Source organism: Schistocerca piceifrons, chromosome 7, assembly GCF_021461385.2.
Source record: "Schistocerca piceifrons isolate TAMUIC-IGC-003096 chromosome 7, iqSchPice1.1, whole genome shotgun sequence".
NCBI lineage: Eukaryota > Metazoa > Arthropoda > Insecta > Orthoptera > Acrididae > Schistocerca > Schistocerca piceifrons.
The window spans coordinates 593,812,242-593,835,914 of NC_060144.1; the positions used below are offsets into that span (position 1 = coordinate 593,812,242).

A 23,673-nucleotide genomic window follows, 5' to 3' on the forward strand; every position below is an offset into this window, starting at 1 on the left:
ATCGTACAAATGATTAGCTCTTCAGAGCATTCACACAAGGTTGGCGCCGGTGGCGACACCTACAACGTGCTGACATGAGGAAAGTTTTCAACCGATTTCTCATACACCAACAGCAGTTGACCGACGTTGCCTGATGAAACGTTGTTGTGATGCCTCGTGTAAGGAGGAGAAGTGCGTACCATCACGTTTCCGACTTTGATAAAGGTCGGATTGTAGCGTATCGACTTTGCGGTTTTTCGTATCGCGACATTGCTGCTCGCGTTGGTCGAGATCCAATGACTGTTAGCAGAATATGGAATCGGTGGGTTCAGGAGGGTAATACGGAACACCGTGCTGAATCCCAACGGCCTCGTATCAGTACCAGTCGAGATGACAGGCATCTTATCTGCATGGCTGTAACGGATCGTGCAGCCACGTCTCGATCCCTGAGTCAACAGATGGGGACGTTTGCAAGACAACAACCATCTGCACGAGCAGTTCGACGACGTTTGCAGCAGCATGGACTATCAGCTCGGAGACCATGGCTGCGGTAACCCTCGACGCTGCATCACAGACAGGAGCGCCTGCGATGGTGTACTCAACGACGAACCTGAATGCACGAATGGCAAAACGTCATTTTTTCGGATGAATCCGGGTTCTATTTACAGCATAATGATGGTCGCATCCGTGTTTGGCGACATCGCGGTGAACGCACATTGGAAACGTGTATTCGTCATCGCCATACTGGCATATCACCTGGCATGATGGTATGGGGTGCCATTGGTTACACGTCTCGGTCACCTCTTGTTCGCATTGGCGGCACTTTGAACAGTGGACGTTACATTTCAGATGTGTTACGACTCGTGGCTCTACCCTTCATTCGATCCCTGCGAACCCCTACATTTCAGCAGGATAATGCACGACCGCATGTTGCAGGTCCTGCACGGGCCTTTCTGGATACAGAAAACGTTCGACTGCTGCACTGGCCAGCACATTCTCCAGATCTCTCACCAACTGAAAACGTCTGCTCAATGGTGGCCGAGCAACTGGCTCGTCACAATACGCCAGTCACTACTCTTGATGAACTGTGGTATCGTGTTGAAGCTGCATGGGCAGCTGTACCTGTACACGCCATCCAAGCTCTGTTTGACTCAATGCCCAGGGTTATCAAGGCCGTTATTACGACCAGAGGTGGTTGTTCTGGGTACTGATTTCTCAGGATCTATGCACCCAAATTGCGTGAAAATTTAATCACATATCGGTTCTAGTATAATATATTTGTCCAATGAATACCCGTTTATCATCTGCATTTCTTCTTGGTGTAGCAATTTTAATGGTCAGTAGTGTACTTCACAAACTGAGTAAGTCAGTATCACGTAGGACCACCCCTGGTTCTTATGCAAGCAATTATTCTGGCATTGACTGGCAGAACTGTTGGATGTCCTCCGGAGGGATATCGTGCCATGTTCAATCCAGTTCGTGCTTTAGATCATAAACATCCCGAGCTGGTTGGTGGGTCCTGCCCATAATGTTTCACACGTTCTCAATTGGGGAGGAATCCGGCGACCTTGGACCAAAGTTGGGTTTCGCAGGCATCCAGACAAGCAGTAGAAAGCCTCGCTGTATGCCGGAGGGCGTTATCTTGCTGAAATCTGTGCCCACAATGGCCTGCCATCAAGGGCACAAAAACATGGCGTACAATATTGTCTACGTACCAACGTACTGTAAGGATTCCATAGATGACAACCAATAGGGTCCTGCTGTGACAAGAAATGGTACACCTGACCATTACTCCCAGATGTGGGACTGTATGGTAGGCGACAGTCACGTTAGTGTTCCACCACTGTCCAGGGCGTCTCCATACAAGTCTTCACGCTAGAGTCTCATGCACTGGAGTAGAATTGTCTTCAGTGAAGAGCCCGATGACACCCCTGACAATGTTGAGATACCAACTTGGCTATCACACACCACCCTACCTTGGCCAGCAAGGTTGCCAGATCTCTCCCCAACTGAGAACATTGGGAGCACTATGGGCAGAACCCTTCAACCACTCGAGATTTCACTATCCAACGCAGTCATTAGACAGAATTTGACTCGATATCCCTCAGGAGGACATCCAACAACTTTGACCATCAATGCCAAGGCGAATATCTGATTGCATAAGGGACAAACGTAGGCCAGTCCGTTACTGACTTGCTCCGTTTGTGAACTTCTTTCTCTTGAATAAATCATCCATTTTTTCTGAAACTGTAATCATGTCCCGGCCGGGGTGGCCGAGCGGTTCTGGGCGCTACAGTCTGGAACCGCGCGACCGCTACGGTCACAGGTTCGAATCCTGCCTTGGGCATGGATGTGCGTGATTTCCTTAGGTTAGTTAGGCTTAAGTAGTCTAAGTTCTAGGGGACTGATGACCTCAGAAGTTAAGTCCCATAGTGCTCAGAGCCATTTGAATCATTTTGTAATCATTTCTTTGTCTGTACATGTCCAACGGATCTACCAATTTCCGTCTCATTCCTATAATTTCTTCGTGGTCTGTCGTGGTATGTCTCAGAGTCTATGTTGCAGTTATTTTCTAATTTAGCTGGAAGAGCAGTAATGTTTTGTGACACCTGTTAGTGAAATGCTTCCGTCTAGTGGAAAACTAATTATCGTTTATTATGAACTAGTGTTAACAGCGCAGCTCCTCACGCCGGAGGTTCGAGTCCTCCCTCGGGCATGTGTGTGTGTGTTGTTCTTAGCATAAGTTAGTTTAAGTAGTTTGTAAGTCTAGGGACCGATGACCTTAGCAGTTAGGTCTCTTAGGAATTCACACACATTTGAACAGTAATGTTAACAGCCACATGTACAGGGTGGTGCAGGGGAACGGGAGATTTTGAACGCTACAGTTGACAGCACTGTAGCGCCGGCAGATGTTCGAAACTTTGCACAACTGATGTGAACGCATTGCCATTTAGTAATCATGGAGAATTGGACTGTTGCGGAACGTCCAGTAGCTGTGAGAGCGTTTTACAAAAATGGTGATAGTGCGACTGCCGCGCAGAGAACATTTTGAGAGCATTACCAGCTTGGACGTCATGGACGTGTCCCATCTGCGCATGCGATTACAACGTGGGTGCTTAATTTTGAAGAAACAGGATCTGCCTTGAAAAAGAAACCTCAGGTGGCATTCCAACGGTACGCACCCCAGAGAACATTGCAGCTGCTAGAGCTGCAATCGAGAGAAGTCCTCGCCGCTCCGTTCGACAGCACGCATCTTCGCTAGGGATTAAACGACGAAGCTTACAAAGAATATTGCACGAATTGGACTTCCATCCCTATAAGTTGCAGATTGTGCAATACTAACATGAACGAGACCCAGCGCCACGTATGGAGTTTAGTAGCCAGATATTGGCTAAAATCAACGGGGACGCGAATTTCGTTGGTAATTTATGGATATCAGACGAAGCCCATTTCCACCTGAACGGATTCGTGAACAAACAGAATTTTCGTTATTGGGCACAGGACAATCCTTGTGAGTTTCACCAGCGACCACTACATAGCGCCAAGGTCACAATATGGTGTGCTGTATCATGTCATGTTGTTATCGGCCCTTATTTTTTTGAACGCGAGGATAGTAGTGCAGTGACAGTAACATCCGCTCGATATGTTGAAGTGCTTCAGACATTCTTCACACCGAGACTGCACGAGCTTAATCTTAACGTCGAAAACACGTGGTTTCAGCAGGAGGGAGCCACGTCACACACTGCTCGACAATCGATGGCAGCAGTTCGTCAGTTGTTTGGAAGACGCATTATTTCACGTAACGGTGACATTGCATGACCTGCGAGATTCCCTGATCTTAGTGTGTGCGACTTCTTCCTGTGGGGATATCTTAAAAGGCAAGGTGTACCGTACACGTCCTGCAACAATCCATGAACTGAAGGAGAACATTGAAAACGAAATCACTGCCATTCCCCAAGATTTGCAACACCGCGCATTCCAGAGTTTTCATAACAGGCTGTTAGGGTGTGAACGCCGAATGGGAGCACATCTTTCCGATGTCATCTTTAAAAAGTAAAGAGACACTTTTGGACATTTTGATTGTAAAGACATACTGAATAATGGCATACTGAATACATTCACTTCCGTTAATAAATTACTAGTTTTATGAATTTATTCATGGAAATGACGTTATTTCGAAATTTCCCGTTTCCCTGCGCCATCCTGTACTTTCCACATTCGGATTGCGGACATAACACGGTTACAGGTTGTTCACAAGTGTCCATCAGCAGACCGCTGGCGAAGGCGAAAATAATCGAGAACATCTTATACCAGTCCGCTACTATATCAATTTTACAAATTGCTGGAAATATTGATTTTAAATATCCTATCACCCGTAACAGACCCCTCATTTATACCTCAGAAATCTGGATTTCGACCTGGCAAAAGTTGTACTGGTTTGACGTTGTACGGTGACAGGAGTGGTTGTTGCGGACTTAGTAGCAGTATGTGACACTATCAGCAGCTGTTGTTAGTCAAGGTCTTACTAGGCTCATCGATACTCCTTTGTAGAATTTCAGATTCTTCGCCAACACTTTCAAGAACAGAGTGGCCAATGAAGACTACAGAAAAAGACATCCTGCAGCGAAGTGTGCTGGCTCTAATTCTGTTCAATATATGCACGAATGATCAACCCATAGCACCCAACAGCTGGAGTTTCTTGAATGCCAATGCCCTTTCTCTAGCCACCCCGAGCACAGATTTGGAAACAACAGAGAACACCCTCACAAATGCCCTTAAATAACTTTCCTGATACAATAAGCTCCTCGAATAAACAAGTGTGTGCTTTTCATTTAAGAAAACAGGAAAGCAAGTTGCGAATTACACAGGGTGAACATTAATAGAACTGAAAAGCTGACGGGATGGGTTCATGACTGGAAATGTGGGAAAGAAGGTCCTATATGAATGTGTGTCCAGAAATACATCGTTGCCATGGTAAATGGCACTGACGACTGACAGTCGCCTGACCACGTGTGCCATGTGTGCCTTGTCTGTTGCAGGCTTTGTGGTTGACGGAACGCACTGTAAGCAGCAGGATGGTCCGGTATTCATGTCGGGAACCAGCCGGGGTGGTGTGTGTGTACGGCGAAGCGGATGGAAACGGTCGCGAGGCAACATGGCTGTACCAAAACAATTACCCTCACAGCACCAACGTCACCTAACATCTTGGGCATCTGTGTAATCATGGTACCTTCCAGATAGACGAACGTGCAGGGAGGTGGTGGACTGTGCCTACATTAGATTTGGAGGACCCGGTTCTACAGGATACTGAGACAAACCTTAGAACGAGCTCCAGTTAAGTGACCCGCTAACATGATTATACCAAAGAGCGATTATGTGTGTCCTGTTTGACAACCGCTGCTATCCCTCTCACCTCATGGAGGCCATGAACATTGTTATGATATGGATGCGATGCAGCTCTATACTGTGTTCTGGGAGGACACATGTTCACAGAACCTTTTCTCCTCTATTTGCAGTCACGATCCGTTCCTGGAGTTTGTTCGTTTTATTAATGTTCTCTCTGTAGCATGGTCAGGAGTCGAACTTGAAAACTGTGGGACCCTAAGGTACCTAGAGGTGATATTTGATAGATGTCTTACTTTCAAGAAGCGCTGCTAGTCCAATGTTTCCACCAGAAGCAATGTTCTACAGAAACTGGTTGGGTTACAGTGGGGTAGTCAACCTGAAACTGAATGAACTAATGCAAGGGTACTATATACTCGTAATTCAGAACACGCCAAAGAGGTGGACAATGTCTTCTATGGCACCTGCAGAATCATAACAGGTTGCTTCAAATCCACTTCAATTTAATGGCCTTAGCACGTGCGAAAGATGACAGAAATACAGTGGAACAGGAGGAAACCCATACTCTGTATGGAGTATGGACTCGAACCGCTCCTGCAACGATTGAGCTCAAGGAGGGGTTTCCTTTGAACATCGGTGAAACTCAGACCCATAGCTAAAAAATTAGATTGTAGCTATGGAGGGCAACGATGTACATTTCCCATGGCTGGAGAAGAGTTTCTGGAACTTTAGCTCCTGGCTATGATGAGAAATGTAGGGCTCACAAGTCCTCGAATAGACTGAGATCTGGCGTTGGCAGATCAAATGTTAATTTGGCAAGATGGGGCTACGCTGTTGATATTCAGGGTGATTGTGGAGAAGATCAGGCTACTCATCAAATGCTTCAGTGCTGATTTTGTCGAGTCTCCTGCACAGAAGCTGAACTTCATCAAGGAACGGAAAATGCAGTGCCCTGGTTTGGAGCAACAGTAATACAGTTATATTTGTGCGTAGTATGTATATTTCTGATACGAAAAGTAAAATGAGCGTATGTAAATGAGATGGCGTACACAATCATTTTTAGTAAAAATATTATTTTTATTATGAGTCAGATGAATGAGACATGTAAGGACTGTTGATATTGAGTAAGAATACCCGCATACGAAATACATTTCACCAAACATGGTGGTGAGGTAACCTTCAGTGCAGATAGTGGTTTGATGCAGTTCTCCACCCTACTCTAGGCTGCCCAAGCCGCTAAACCTCCGTGTAGCCATTGCAGTCTACATGCATTCCAACCTGCTTACTGTAGAGAGGCTTGATCTCCCTCTAAATTTTATCTTCCACTCTTCCTTCTACAATCAAACAAACGATTCCGTGGTAGCTCAACATGTTCTATCCACTGGTCCCTTCTTTTAGTCAAGTTGACCCATAATTTTCTTTTTCTCCCCAATTTGGTTCATAGCATCCTCATGACTTATCCAATCAATCCATTCTCAGTATTCTCACAGAGCACCATATCTTCAGGGCTTTCAATCTGTCCTTGCCGGACTGTTTATCGTTCACGTTCCATTTCGGTACAAGGATACACTCCCTATAAACAGCTTTAGAAGAAATTTCCTAACACTTAAATCTATATCTGATGTTAACAAGTATCTGTTTTCCAGAAACACTTTCTTGCTATTGACAGTCAGCATTTTGCATCCTGTCTGTTTCAGCTATCATCATTTATTTCAGTACCAAATTTGCGCAACTCATCTACTACTTTTAAAGGCTCATTAGCTACTCTAATTCCCACAGTATTGTCTGATTTAATTCGTGTACATTCCATTATCTTCGCTTTTCCTTCGTCGCAAAATGTGTGAGTGCTCTCATTTTTTTTGAACTGGAATGGACTCCATAGCCATTCGCTAGAAGTCCCAAGATTTCTTATTTCTTGGGCAGCGAAGAGGCACTTTTTGGAATTCATAAGGCAGAGACCTGCATGTCGTACACACTTCAGTACTGATGTCACGTGGCTTAAACGTTCTTCAAATGTCTCCAAATAAACGACAGTGTCATCCAGATAGCAAAGATACGTCGCCCACTCGAGTTGTACATACAGTTTGCCCATCAGACTTTAGAAAGTGGTTGAAGTTTTAGACAGTCCAAACGGCATAGAGGCCGGCAGGAGTTATGGAGGCAATTTTCTTCCAGTCAATCATGATTTGCCACTAGCATGTCTGCATGTCCTAGCTTGGTCATCAATGTGTGGCAGTGGATAGCCGTCTTTCTTCGTAATTTTGTTCAGTCGTCAGTAGTCGACGCAAAAATATCCTCTACCGTCCTAGAAAAAGTACACTTTTGTCAGATTCATCATGTCTTCCTGCCTATTGTATTAGGCGACTCGATCGAATGCTTTCAGCCATTTCATCGCTTCCTGACCAACACCTCCAGAGAACACTCATGGGTGGTTGATGCGCCGCTGACTTTCTGTTGGCTTGGAATCCATTGATCTCTTGAATATATGTACCATGGGAATGACATACTGCTTGAAGTCCGGTTCCTCTGCCTCAACGGCTTTTACTTTGCCGAATTGGAACCACAGTGATGTAGACGCTATGAAATACCTGGCGTCTCCACCAAACATTGTCACGCTGTAACCACAATCAAGTCCAAATCCGAATGTAAAATCGTCAACGGAATACAACACTTAAAACTGAAAGCCCGTTTATTAGGAATACCAACGTGCAGCCAGAACACAACTGATCTCTTGGACAGAGAGTGCAGTTATTTATACAGACATCGAATATTCTAGATTTCACGAACATTGTAAACATAAGATTTTTCAAGAACCTTTCAGAAATGATGAATAATAAATAGCGGGTAAACGCTGATGGTCAGGTTTGAATTTGCAGCACGTAGCAAGCCAGAGACCGATGCTGGCCACTACGCCGCACTTCGTGCACCACAGCTCGTGGCAAAATTTATCTATGATATCCTTTCAACATATAATCCACTCCGTTTAACTGACTTTCAAAGGTCCTTACTATCTCTGATAGTGTCGTTGGCTAACCTTAAAATTTTATATTTCATCTTCGTTAACTATAAGTCTGCACTCCAAATACCATCTTAACTTCCTCAATAAAATGTCTCTGAGCACTATGCGACTTAACTTCTGAGGTCATCAGTCGCCTAGAACTTAGAACTAATTAAACCTAACTAACCTAAGGACATCACACACATCCATGCCAGAGGCAGGATTCGAACCTGCGACCGTAGCGGTCGCTCGGCTCCAGACTGTAGCGCCTAGAACCGCACGACCTCTCCGGCCGGCTTAACTTCCTCACCTTGCTCAAACAACAGCTGTTTTGCAAAGTACTTTTGCACTAAGTGTGTTAAAAGACGTTGAGTTACGGAAGAGAAGCCAGTAACTGATGCAGAAAGTGGCTGTGGCGCTAACCTCTCTGCTTGAGGCGGAAGCTCAGGTCGTAGAGCCGGTAGACGCGCGCATGCGCCACCAGGATCGTCTTGGCCATCAGGTAGTCAGCGATGCCCGAGGAGTTGGCACCAGGAGCGAATGACGTGGCTGTCGAGTAGCCCTTGGAGAACATGTTGGGCTCGTTGAAGGTCAGCCACAGCTTCACCTGTGGAGAAAAAGAACGTCATTCCATGCAATTCCGCATTGTCGTTTCCCAAACAATAATGTACTAGCTTGCCACCAACCCAACCCAACTGGATTCGAGACTTCCATGTAGGCTGTAGAGAGCCGTCAACGAGGGGCTAAACTTATAGATATGAAAGAAACTTTAGAAGCGTCCCAAGGGAGTCTTGTAGGACCATTACTGTTTACAATACACAGGGCTTAAAATACGTGCACACTGTTTGTAGTGCAATAGTTTCGAAACAGAATGACTTAGTTACTCACCTCTTGTAGTGGAACTACTGAATTCGGTGTGCAACTGGATCGCGTCCTGCATGCGCGTATGATAAGGTGCCACGGCGAACCAGTACAGTGGAAGTCGATCGAGTAGATATCATGGGCTGAGTGGACTGTCATTAGTGAAATTAAAGACTATATTAAAACGATACTGAAAATAGCAGAACATTCAGGAACTACGTTTGTGATAAGTTCTAAACCAATGGAACTGTTAAATATGTGCAGAGGGCAAGATTCGGCCGACCACAAAGAGGGACAGCTGAAGAATCCATAGCTGTGGTATTGCAACATTTCGTCCACTCAGCACAAAAATGTGTGGATCTGGGAACAGGTGAAAGTGGGGTAAACCTGTCAAGTGCTAAGCTGCATTCTGAAGGGTTCAAAATAGACGGAGTACTTTCCGGGACTACTGTAAGCGATGAACAAAGACGGCTAAGAGTGAGGTACAGAATACAGGGAAAGTAGTGAAGTCTGACGAGGCGCAGTTAAGATTTAACGGTACTGTGAAGAGCCACAATTGTGTCTACTGCGCTCCTTGATTTCCTAATGTTGTTGTGGACAAGGTAGTGAATCCATCAGGGCACAATGTGTGGTGTGGTTTGTCTTTGCGTGGTTTCATGTGCTTCTTCCTCTTCTTCGAGGGAACGATAACTGGTCAGGCGTACCTCGTTATACTTCAGACAAGGACTTCACCTGCCACCCAAATCCTATATGGAGATAAAATGTTTTATACGCAATAAGGTAGATCTTCTACTACTATTGCCATATCATATTGTACATGAATGGCGCCACCTGAAAAGCGTATAGATCAAGGAGATCCTAATCGCTACGAGGTCGCTCTCCTTATTTAACACTTAAGGACGAGTACCCATGGAGGACCGTCAGAGATAAAGTGGATCGACAAAAACACCATACAATAAACGAGCTATGTGGACAAATCGAAGCGTCATGTGTTTCCATTACACCTGATACGCTGGAGTCTCAGTTCCATCTGCAGTTTGTCGCTGTAACTATAGACTAGAATCTGCGAATATACCCCCTTCCGCTGTCCGTCCACCTTTGGCGTGATCACATGGGAGTGCAACATTAATATGTGCGTAAATAAAACGGCAAACAGTCCCCCTAAAACCCCCCGTTCGGGAACCCACAGTGCCACCCACAACCCTCATTTAACACGTTATTCTGTACTTTCAGAAATTTCGACACCAAATCAGACTAGTGACTGCTCTAGCGCATGGGAGATAGACAACCCTTTCGACACTCCTTGGCTATGGTTTACCTATCTTCAGACGGCAGAGACTTCGGTAGACTGAATTGGTGTTAAGTTTTTGGTAGATACATTCGTTACGTGCGCAAAAATGTCGCATGGGTGCCACCGAGGGTGTCGCCAAACTTGGAGGTGTTAGAGGGACCCTTTGTTGTTTTATTCACACATATGTTAAGGTTGTGACCACGCCACAAGAGAGCGTTAGACAGAAGGGCTGATAAAGCATAACTACCCGTTGCTGTTTCAGGCCAAGAGAGCGTTAGACAGAAGGGCTGATAAAGCATAACTACCCGTTGCTGTTTCAGATCACGTTACAATTTCGCTGAATGGTTACGAATGGTTCCTAGTGGCTCCAAGCAGAACACTAGAGCAAAACGTGCTGACGTGCTGCACTTCAAAGGGGGTGCAATCACGTTCAATGTAGATGCACCCCCCCCCCCCTTCATGTCTGTAAAGAAGAGCTGAAACGTCTGACGGTGTCAACAGTGTCTAAGATTGTCGAACAAGGCGTCCTGTTGCTCATCTTACTGGACACTATCGTTTTAAAACCAAAAATATATGAGAATCAATGCCGCAGAGAAAGGGCTGGATTCATTGACGCCCTCTACGCGACCTCCTGAGGGTTTTTTGTGCCGATTCTGAGCAGCGGTGCGTTTGAAGTGTTTCCTCGGCCACCCATAAGAAAACCTTAGGATTTCAATGCTGCGTGGCACAGTTCTGACCTCCATCGTAGAGAATCAAAAGAAGGGTGAAATGTGGATGAGAGGAGCTCGTGTAACACGACCACGATTGCGTTGAGTAGAATTGAGGTGAACTTTGGTGCCAATGTGGCATCATTAACCCACCTTACAGCTCACATGACTTTCTGCACAGGTGTCTTTTCATCGCATGTGTCTAGACCTGGCTGTTTGAAGCGTCGTCGAATCCGAGGCTGATATCGCAGGGCGCCACGCTTTTGCACCATTACAGAGGGAGGTCCTGCGCTGCTCTACCTTTGAGCCAAATTTGAAACAGAAGGCAATTACAGGGTTTCGAAAACGTGATCCTTTAAACTTGCTGTACAGCGCAGAAGCTCGGCCTTCCCTGTCTCACATAGAGTGGAAGACTGGATGACAGGCAACACACATTACGCAGGAAAACCGCAGGCTGCCCATGCTCTGCGCCCTTCAGGGGCATAACCAATTACAAAAGACGCCCGGTGTCACCGGGAAGCATAAGCGAACATTTTTTGTCTTACAGACATTGTTCTCCAGGACATGATTTGTAATCTCTAGACGTTTGATACACAGAATTTTAAACCCTCTGTACATCCCCCATTCTCTATGAAATCACTCTGTGCCCTCTATGTTAGCACAAACTTTCCACTCCAAACCATCTACGTCTGCATTCTCATCATACTCTGCGAATCAGATAGCGATGTGTGGTGGAGGGTACTTCTGGTACCACTAACTGATGCTCCCTTCCTTGTTCCACTCGTAAATGGCGCTTGGGAAGAATGCTTATCGGTAAGGCACTGTATGAGCTCTAATTTCTCTTATAACGTCTGCCAATGAAAGGACATTCTTGAGCTTCTTGGTAACGTTTTGTCGCCAACCAAAAGATCACGTGACGAAACGCGCCGCCCTTCGTTGGATCTTCGCTATCTCTTCCATCAGTTCTACGTGTTAAGGATCCCCTATTGATGAACAGTATTCAGTAATCGATAGAACAAGTGCCTTACAAGCCATTTCCTTCATGGATGTTTTAGGTTTCCTTAAGATTCTTCATTTGAATCTCAGTATGACATCTGTTTTTTCTACTACATGTTTCATATTGTTATTCCACTTAAGGTCGCTGTGGATAATTGTTCCTAGATACTTGCAGTAGATACTGTTTCCAACAACTTGTCATCAATACTCTAACCGTACAGTAGTGGCTTCCTTTAACTAACTATCAGCAATGTGTTACATTTATTTATTCCTGGGTCAACTGTCAGCCCATGTACCATCCATCAACCTTCTGCAGGTAGTTAGGAAGACGATACTGTCTTCTGGCGTTGCTACTTTCCTACAGGCACCTGCATCACCTATGAACAATCTTAAGGACTTTCCGTCGTTTTCTACCTACTCATCTGCATAACTTGAAAACGGTAACGATCCTGTCACACTTTCTTGGGGTACTCCGAAAACTTCCATTATATCTGTCGATTTCGTTCTGTTAAGAGCGGAGTGCTGAGTTCAACCAGCAAGGAAGTCTTGTACCCAATCGCAAATCTGGTCCAATACCCGGTGATTTCGTGCTGTCGCCTTTTTTTTTAGCCTCGTTGTTTACAGTGCTCTGTATCTCATGGAGGAAAAGAACGAGCTGAGTTTCGCAAAATGTCTTTGCAGACCTCAATGCCCACACCAACGCTAGACGTGTCGCGGCTCAAAGATAACCTCCAGCGGAAGAAAAAGTGCACCATCCCAGCTAAGCGTGAATGTACTCGGTACGCTTAATTGATCATCGTATAAAGAAATCTAATTAATACGTAATATTCCACCATGACAGTTACTGTCTTGCGAAGTTGCTGCCGAAACGGATAAGACTATGCAAACACGAGACTGTATAAGACGACAATAATATTCTCCGTGGCAGTTTACCTAGCGCCAAGAAAATTTTTGACGGCGGAGTTTTCAGATAGCAGTAGTTCTGTAACCGACGCAGAGAGGGAGGCGAAAGCAACTCACCCGATCTCCGAAGTTCTCGAAGGCGATGCGTGCGTACTCGACGAAGTAGTCTGCCAGCTCGATGTTGGGCCAGCCGCCAAGTTTCTGCAGCTCCTGAGGCAGGTCCCAGTGGTACAGCGTGATCTGTGGACAGATGCGGCCATGTTTAATGTCCAGTAGTAAAGTTGGAGAGAAAAAAAATTACACGAGACGAACGGGAACCACTGCCGCAGTTGATGCAGTGCGTGTCGTCAACACAGAGTGGGGTCAGAGAGAGATATGCTACACCGAATTCTGGTTAACATTTGTAGAGAGGATACGCTAATTGAGCTAAGTCCCAGAAACATTTCTTTTTTCTTCAGGAGGCCGAGAAAACTGTGTAGCGGTAGTAATTTAAAGAAATTCTTTATTTACTCTTTCGTTACCAGTTCGCAATAATGAAAATGTTCAGGTATAACACCAGTTTCGAGGAAACCAGATCAAACGGATTTTTCAGAATTTTTTTAAACACGTAAAAGACCTATGCCCCACCTTCAGTTGTTCTGTATGATCCAAGCCAGTTCTTACATGAGTCATTAAGCATTTAAAATACTGTTATAAAATTCTTTGTTTATTCACTAAAAAAGTTCAAGCATCTACGGATGCCCTATTCCTCTGATTGAGTCAGTGATAGTTCAGGAGGTAAGTAGGAAAAAAATTTGCTGATCTCAAGCTCTGCACAGTCATTACTCGTTTCGGAATAAAGTGCTTCTCTCAGTCAAGGAGGTCACTAAAGTAGCTTTTCTTGTAACAATCGACTGGTGTAACGCATTTTACGAACGCAAAGATGCCTACTGACAGCATGTCTCTAAGAGTCTATGTTATTTTCTTGAGAAACTATTAGTCTACAACTTCGCTTCCTCCGTTTTGCAATGGATGGCAGTAACGGCAAGTGGTGGTACAGTGGTAGGTCGTAAGTGTCATACAATACGCTTAGGCATTTGTAAACACAACGCCGTAAAAATATTAGTCGATTTGTAATTGCAGCATAAAGTTATTCTCGATTGAATATGTCAACATATCAGCTTAAGTCTCGTCATTTGCGGGAAGTTTTAATTTTCTGCTTTATCATGAAGAAATTTGCGGCTGAGCCTGACAAAATGCTTAGTAAGACCTAAGGCGAGGCATTTATTAGTGAAAGAACATTCACAGAATGGTTTCAAAGCTCCAGGAAAGGTGATTTTGACGTCGAATACCGGCATAGTGGCGGAAGAGAAAGGGTTTTCGAAGCTACTGAAACCGACGGCAACTATCACATGAGATCACTATCGAAAGCATTTCGGCCGAGCACTGAAACACAAACTGGCACAATACAGCGATAGATATGAAAAGGAGATTTTCAGCTGGACAATGCTGGATACCATATCAAAAATGTTTAACCTATACGTCCTACCCAACACATCGTATTCTCCAGACATTGCTCCGCCTCATTACCTCTTTTTTCGACCAGTCCTCACGACCTAGCTGACCAGCAGTTCCGATCACATGGACAAGTTCAAAATTGAATCGATTCATGCATCTCTTGAAAAGATGCCCAGTTCTTCCGCCACGCGGTTCATTTGCTGCCCGGAAGATGGTAGAGAGTAGTGCCCAGCGATGTCCAATACTTTGAATCGCAAATTCGTAGCGTGTTTTGTACAAAAAGCTTCGAGAAAAATTGGCAGAAGCAAAGATGTAGACCTAATATAAAAAACGAAAAGGCTTTGTCCTGCCATATCTAAGAGCTCGTAACATCAAGATGATTTAAGACCATTCTGCACGTTTCTCAATTGGGGCATAATTGCGACCTGATGCAGGGAAGCTGTTTCCTGACAACAGAAACTTGTACCACGGCCTTAAAGGCACCATTAGCGACAAGACAAACGTATAAAAACTGGATCATTCTATTCTTCATATTTTCTGAACAGTTATCGCTCTATACACATATATTACATTTGTAAGTGGTTAGTAGCTCCACATTCAGGCTTCCAAAATGTAAGAACTCACCTGGTTCCCACTTCTTCAAGACTGTAGCAATTTTGTTTATCTAGTACACTTCGTGAGTTGTATATTGTAAATAAAAATAACAATTTTGTTTAATTAGTACACTTTGCGATTGTAAACGCACAACTCGCGAAGTGTAGTGGATAAAGAAAATATACAACTATACGAAATAAACAAAATATCCAATCTGCAACACGTGTATTAATAGATAATAAATTGCTGGTTGTTGTGTTTCTTTAATATAATCCCCAATGATGGCGGTCCACGACCAGTAAAATGGATACATTAATGTAGATCGTCACGCCGGCCGGTATGGCCGTGCGGTTAAAGGCGCTTCAGTCTGGAACCGCGTGCCGCTACGGTCGCAAGTTCGAATCCTGCCTCGGGCATGGATGTATGTGATGTCCTTAGGTTAGTTAGGTTTAAGTAGTTCTAAGTTCTAGGCGACTGATGACCTCAGAAGTTAAGTCGCATAGTGCTCAGAGCCATTTGTAGATCGTCCGGCTCTCGTGCAGGTACGAACCGTTTCAATTTTTCTTTCTGGATTCGCTGATGGACAAACGAATGTAGCAGTGTTCTGACGCGAAGCTCTTGAAATAGTGCGCTGTTGATACCTGCTGATTACACGCTGTCGGATGAGGAGCCAAGGTACCGACGCAGACGTTAAGTGAGTGGTCACCATCTGTGTTTGAAAAATAGTGCTCGCCAGCGTGCAGTACTCACCATACACTTTTCTTTCGGTATTCACTGAATGAAAAAGGTAGGTATTGCCACCTAATTACTCGTTGTCAGACGAGGGGGCGAGAGAACGAGACATAATTTATGTAACTTACGACATCAGTTTGCAAAGTGGTGCTCGCCGGTCTGTATCTGGTAGCCTACTCACCATAGGTTCGATCCCGTTGGCCAGCAGCTCGTTGATGAGGTTGTTGTAGTAGTCGATACCCGCCTGGTTGATGTTGTCCGTGTCTCCAGTGGGGAGGATACGAGGCCAGCTCAGGGAGAACCGGTACACGTTCGCCTGCAGGTACAGAGAAATCACAGCTGTAGTACACAGCTAGTTGCATACGAAATCGAAGAAGGTAAAAGATACCAAATGAAAAGAAGAACATCAAAGTGCGCTTATTTGGTGTAGTGCGTAGTTAGGGCCCCTTTTGGTAGGATTGAAACGCGTCTGGAGACTCGTTTCATAAGATGAAAGATTAACTCTCCAGTTGTTTCTAAAAGTTTGTATGAACATAAGAATTTTTTGGTATCTCTAAGCACGTTTATCCCGCACTTTTATGCCTTTACTATATAGCAGTAGTATATCAGTCAGTTAACGGCCTTCAGATTCCCTCCACATTGCGCTGGGGTTCGTATACGAAAGATCTTTGGTTCCGTGGGTAGGCAGAGAAGTCGTAGGCCAGAGAAGTTCATAGAGGTATACCTGTAATAAGGAGAGGAGGCGCTACAGACTTTCGTTATACGTTGCTTTGAAACCGGCGCCGCCATATTAGTAGCCCCTCAACATTAGTAGTCTACTGTTAACATGTACTTATTGTTCTTAATTTCTGTCGTGTTCAACAGTTATTTTAAATACTAAATATTACATTGCTTTTGTGAATAACACTCTCTCAGAAAGGTATTTTCAGACGTTTTTCTGGTCTTAAAGGCATATTTGCTCGAGTTACACCGACGCATTTCTCCTCGTTAAAGTAACTCTCTTTTGTTGCGTGTTTCGGATAATCAAGACGCGAAGTATGTGATATGAAAAGACTTCTTTCGTACTCCAGCGTTTCGTTTAATACGGAATGACGGAACTGATGTTCCGTGTATGTCCTCTTCCCTAGACTGCTGAGAAAGTATTTTGCTATGCTTGGACGGTTTGCAGTACTTCCTTCTCACAACGTTCAACGAGAGCAATCTTTGAGTGAACTGACGGACAATCTAAATCAAATCTCCGAAATAGAATCGCTACACTTACGGAAAACGATGGAACCAAAATTCAAATATTCAAAAGAAAACATCGCTTGAGCGAGTCTTCTTACGATTGAAATGTGATTCCTCTACATTTTAGACTACAAACAGAACGACTAGTTCCCAATAGGCTGGTATTTTTTTTATCAAAATCGAAACCTGTTTGGTGCTATACCTTCATGCAGAAGTCGAACGTTATTAGCTGAATAGACATGGAAGTAAAATAAGAGGATCTGGCATGACGTCACAAATATTAAGCATTGTTGACTGGGAGGCGATATTCGGGGGAGTTCGGCCGACGTACTGCAAGTCCCTTTTAGTTGACGCCACTTCGGCGACTTGCGGGGCAATGATGATGAAAATGATGAAGGACTCACAACACCCGGGCCCCTGCGAGGCAGACGGTAACGCTACGGAGGCGGACTATTGTTGCCATACAACAGCAAGACTGTGCCCCCTTAGAGGAAGGCGCGCTCAGCTTCGAAATTTCCAGAAGCCAGCGATAAGTAAGGAGCACAATAACGGCACTTTGCAACATCGTAGATACCGCTACTCCTTGTACTCTGCTCCCGAAGGAATGGTCGGAGGCAAAAGCTTGACGCTGGGTGCAATTTGGACGCTGCGTGGCATCGCTGAATTACGTTTCCGGACGTTGTCTATGATCCTGAAATTTTTCGTCAAAGCACGCTCTGCTGTCCCTCAAAGTTTATCTACGTGGTATTGCTACACGGTGTTTAGCTGAAAACGTACAATCAACTAGTTCTGAAAATGATTTTCGATTCTTTTTGGTCGAAAGTCATAGAAAAAGAAAAGAAAAAGAAACGGCAACATGACCACATCAGCGAACAAAGCAATGCAGGTTACATGTTTCGTAGTTTTGAGAAATGTTTGGATAGGAACCGTCTCATTAAAGGCTCGTCACGAACCACCTGTCATCGAACATGAATTAGGTGCCACCTGTTCACCAGTCAGAGATGTTGCCAGCCTCGATACTCACGTTGATTCCGACGAGCAGCTGCACGTCCTCCTTGTACTTGTGGTACGAGTCGGCCGCCACGTCACCGTTCTGGCCGTCTGCTGTCAGGTTGGGCTGTGCGTGCAGCATGTGGTCCCAGATGCTCTCTCCCTTGCCTGAAACACAACATGTCTACCATCAGTCAACCAGCCTGACCCTTGCACTTTAAAAATACCTCTCTTGCCCCATCCGTATACCATAGACTCGACCAGTTTCCACCAGCTCTCTGCCTTTACTGTATCCACAATCCCAAACCACTAACTCACTGTTGTCTGTATCTAAGCATGATTTAGGGCACAATGGGATAGATACAGTAGCCCAAGCGATTCATCATTGTTATGATAGTAACACAACTCTAGAAGAGGCTTGACGTTATTCAGTGACCTGGAAAATAACATAGGCAAGTGTCTAGTGTGCATTTCGATCTGCAGGGGAGAACGTACTGCAGCAGCCGTTTCTGACACATCGTAACTACCCTATCTGATCAAAAGTATCAGGACACGTACCAGCAGACACTAACATGGGGTGTGTCCACCCTTTGGCTTTGTGACAGCTTGAACCTGTGACGTTACCGGCTCTGTGAGGCATAGCGTTCGCTCTCACGCCTGCTTAGTAGTTAGAAAAGTTGTTTTTAGCTCATAAGACGTAAGTGATGGAGTGGGATATGGACGACTTTCATTTATTAACATTCTTTCCTATCTAAATTCTAATCTGATTGACAACCATCACTGCGACTCTCAAATTCTTCTCATTATTTTTATATCAGTCATATAGTGATGAAATACAGACGAAGCACTTCATGTGTGTCTGGCGCGCCAACATTGAGAGTCGAATGAAATGTTTCGGATTGTGACGGTTGGAGTCGAATATGGGAGGTTTGGTTAAACTTGTTCACATCTCTGGACTTTAAACTGAACTTATCTGTTCACATCTCTGGACTTTAAACTGAACTTATCATTGGATAGTCTGGGAGCGTTAGCCCAGTCGTAAATAACATTCATTACAGCCTCACATCATTATTGTTAATGATACTCAAACATACGTATTCTATCAACTGACTCGTTCCACATCATGTAGATAAAAAAAGAGTTCAAATGATGTATGGAACATGCAGCTAACTGACTCAAGAGAAACGGACACTGTACCCAACGTGCCGCTTCTGCATCGGGAAATCATCGTCATCAAGACACCAGGTTGTTGGACACTGATAACTTCTGTGTGTCCTACATTGGCATGGTAGAGAAGAACTGTGACCCATCGCTCGCTCTGCCTTTAAGAGTACAAATTTGGATAGGTGGGTATAATCTGTGATAGCACAGAGGATCGAATACCCAGGACGCTAGGTGTGAACAACAAGACACCTCTTCCAGTCAAGTTGCAAAGGTTGATCAGTTTCCATAGCAGTAAATGCCCACCTCAGTAGCAACCCCTCCTCCTAAACACTGTTGCGGACACTTTCAGCGAAGTGTCTGCATTGCTGTCGAGGAATGGCAGCGTATTTTTCCTCAAGAATCCAAGCAAGAGTGATGATGGAAGCTGTGGTCTGGAGAGAAGTCGACATTCTAAGTCATCTGGCCAGGCTAGTCCATTTCAGTAATGTTATTGTCCACAGGCCATTCTCTCACTGGTGCTGCTTTAGAACTGCGTGCATTTCCATGCTGATGCAAAAATGGTTCAAATGGCTCTGAACACTATGGGACTTAACATCTGAGGTCATCAGTCCCCTACAACTTAGAACTACTTAAACCTAACTAACCTAAGGACATCACACACATCCATGCCCGAGGCAGGGTTCGAACCTGCGACCGTAGCGTTCTCGCGGCTCCAGACCGTAGCGCCTAGATCCGCTCGGCCACCCCGGCCGGCGACACAGTACCACTCGCCAACTTTTATACCGACAGATCCGCTCTCGTGACATCTAGCAGGCAATTCCGCATCACACAGTGGCGTGCAGATAATTCTGATCAGGTAGTCTATCTGTCCGTCTGGGACACGAATCCCCTACCTTTGGTGACACAATTCTGGCAACCCAGCAACTCGTTCTGCATCCTCACAGCTCAGCTGAAAGATTATGTCTTCCAATACCTCCTCCCACTCTTCCGAATGCTGCAGACGACTCTGATCTTTAGAAAGTGTGTCTAAGGAAATTAATCAAAGCTGAAGGTCTTTCTGTATAGGAATACGACAGCACCGTTAATGGAAAACTTTCAGGAAAGTTAAAGATGTACCTAACCTGTATTCGAACTGGCCTCTAAGCAAGGACTTGGTTTCAAGTCCCAGTCCAGCACCAGTTTTATTCCATCAAGATGCTTTAAAAAAGTTCACATTCACCTCTACGTAGTAAAATTCACTGTGCGAACATCCCCTAGACTATGGATAAGCTATTTCTCTACTATATCTGTCCTTCCCAGAGTGCTAATTCAGCAAGGTATGCAGGGAAAGAAAGTGTAAAACGGATTGGTATCTGTAATTTGATGCTGAAGAAGACGTGCATCTCTCTTCTACTGTGGAACGACTGCAATAACGGATCACAGCCACCGTCAATGGCCAATCGCGCTCCACTTTTGCAAAGACGTCACGCCTCTGTGCGGCAGCAAGTGGAAACTGTTACTGCAGTGAGTAGGGAACCAGGACGTGAACCAGATCCCGCCCCCTTCCCCTACTTCCCACTGAAGATGTCCTTCGCAGATGGGGACGAAGCGTTGGTATTTTCCACGAAAAAACGCTTTGGACCCTGGCATAATAGAGCATAATATTTTAACAACTGCAAAAGAGCAGTTCATCACGATGCTACATCGACTAGGTATCGACCGTAAGGAGCGCACGGATGTAGCATTGCACCATTAGTCTCCAAAGTCGTTGATCTCACGGTAAGTGACTTTTTGTGGGAACTTACGTCCAGTGAAAGCCACATTGAACATTTGTGAAGGACAAATTAAAACTTTGAGCTTAAACTTATTATGTTTAGGTACCCCAACGCTGTACATAGATAGATTCTTTGCTGTTACTAACTTTTAGCGATGATGTATCAATTTGACCTAAGGGGACCTGGTCTGGAAACGACCGACTTGAAATTTATAAGCGAAAATCGTTCTTATACCTCTAACTGTGTAACACATATACCGACACTAACAAGGGAGACTCCCCATCGCAACCCCCTCAGATTTAGTGATAAAATGGCCCAGTGGGTAGCCGACCATAAACTGAATACAGATCAAGCACCAAAACTCCTGCTAAGTTGTAGGGTGGACACTCTCGAAGAGTACTTTGGTGTAGAGGTGCTTACCACGTGTTGTGTTCATCCAATAGTTATTGCAGAGCCCTACGTCGATCCTCCTTTCCCTGCATACAGATTTTTCACGGATGAAACGTGTTTCACCGTAGACAGAACGCTAAATAGTCGCAATAGTAATGTTTAGGTCGATGAGGAAGCCCACGCTACAGCTGTGAAGAGGCATCAGCACAGATTATCAGTTAAATTGTGAGCACACACAGTCAATGATTACGTACTAAGACCATTTCTTCTTCCTCTATGCTGAAATGTACAACTGTATACAGTGTTTATCAGAGACATTCTACCCAGGTTCCTGGAACGTATCTCTCTTATTATTCGCCAATGGGTTTCGTTCCCACGGTATCGTATAGACATCGCATTGCTGCACCAGAGTCAGCAACGCGAGTCAGTACCACAGACCCTAGCGACGGCTTGCTGCAATACGCAACACCGTATGGGAGGCACTTCAAAAGACCACACCTCCCCCATAAGTCCTGCAGCGCCATCGTTCTGAGATTAGTTTCATGCTATCAAAAGGTCTCCCCAGTTCGAGACGTCAGCTTCAGCAGTGATCAACATCGAGTATGATAGTGTTCGTGAAGTTTCATATGGACATACACTTGTACTTTGGGAGAACAGTTTGTTAGTAAGTACATCAAGTGATTTTTACTAGTCCATGACAGTCGCACATTGTTCATTAGAAGTATGTCAAATCTAAGTAAATATTTTATTCATTTACATAATAAAGTTAACTTTTATTTAATGTGATCTAGTTTGATGTGCCACCTCGCCGAGAAACCAAGAATCAACAGTTGTGGCCAAACGAAAGTAGTTCGCCTGCTGGAAAAGGGGGTATGCAGAGAAAGTTTTGTGTCAGTCCTGATCTCATCCCATGAGATTTCTTCTCGAGGATTCATATGAGAGGTGCTGTGTACGAGGCGCCCTCCAAAGAGGATCTGTTGGCAAGGAATCTCAAGGACTCTCACTGTCTGTGACACTGTTCTAACTATAGCAGGGCTATTGCGGTACAACAGAACTTTGTGCAATGATTCAATGGGGGAAATTATCTGAAGGTAGTGGACGGTACTAAGCGAGAATTCTGTACATCGTGATCGGAGTTTGGAAGTTGGCGCTCTTAGTTTATGTTATACGCGAGGCTAAGGTGGAGTGTGAGCGGATTTTCGCTTATACTTTTCCACTCGGTCGTTTCCGGACTAGGGTCCCTTACCTCAAATTGCTACATTTACCCTTCATCATCCGTGGAAGTTTGAAGCATCATCACGGAATCAACCTGTCTGGTCAGCATGTCTTGACGAACTGCAGTCAGGTTCGTGATTTCTTCTGGGACAACAGTGATGGACGCCACGATAGGTGCTTCAGTGGCAGCTACTCACCATCCTCGTTCCAAGCGCCCTCTATCTGGTATGCAGCGGTGGCGGCGCCCAGGTAGAAACCGTCTGGGAACCGGTTGGCAGGTCTGCCGGATGACTTCAGGGGCACCCCCTGCGCCAGGCAGAGCAGGGTTGCCACCACCACAGGTACCAGAGTTCGCCTCATCTTCAGGTCCCTTCACCTGGATGACTGCGATAACAGTTCTACACAGCATGCGTGTTTATATACATGCGTGAGCTCAAATGATAACGGAGACCGGGTTCTAACTGAAAATCTCCCTGCTTATCTCTTCAATGCAAATCTTAAGGGGATTAGCCAACAGACGATTAAAATTTATTGTTCTAGATGACTAGTATGTTTTCAGCTCCTCGTATGAGAAAAACAGTACCCCACGTGAAAGGAACAAGAAACATACCTTAAGACTTTGATACGATTTCTAAAGCTGTTTGGAATGGGTGTGTCCCAGTACGAAGCAGATAACTGCCTGCATACGTAACGAAGACAACGGCTGAGTTAATCCTTAGATAAGCCATAAGTCGGACAGATCGGTCATAATCTCTGTTAATCCCTAATGAGACGATAATTTATTTGTTTTGTCAGTCAAGTGCAGTATCGGTAAATACCGTGCGGTGCGAAAGGTTGAATGAATCACATAAGTAATAGTAATTTCTTTGCTTTTGCCTAGAAGTGACAGTACCTCATCCGTGCCATAGATGACAGGTTTTAATGGAGCTGTCGTGTGATTTAAGGGTAACTGGACACCCGCTCTTACAAAAAGTGGAGTGAATTTCCACATTAGATGCATTCTAACAGTGCTGCGGCCTTTCTCTACTAGTC

General features: G+C 44.8%; 1 protein-coding gene across 1 annotated transcript in view; it reads right to left on the reverse strand.

Annotated features, from left to right (window-relative positions):
* Positions 1–23,001, reverse strand: part of LOC124709104 (myrosinase 1-like) — a 34,938-nt gene extending 11,937 nt beyond the window's left edge. The window contains exons 1-5 of the mRNA XM_047240753.1: positions 22,839–23,001; positions 18,153–18,286; positions 16,083–16,217; positions 13,196–13,318; positions 8,744–8,927 (exon numbers count right to left, since the gene is read on the reverse strand). Coding sequence (XP_047096709.1) covers positions 8,744–8,927; positions 13,196–13,318; positions 16,083–16,217; positions 18,153–18,286; positions 22,839–23,001 — 739 coding nt within the window. The remainder of the gene's footprint in view (positions 1–8,743; positions 8,928–13,195; positions 13,319–16,082; positions 16,218–18,152; positions 18,287–22,838) is intronic.
* Positions 23,002–23,673: the final 672 nt, after the last annotated feature.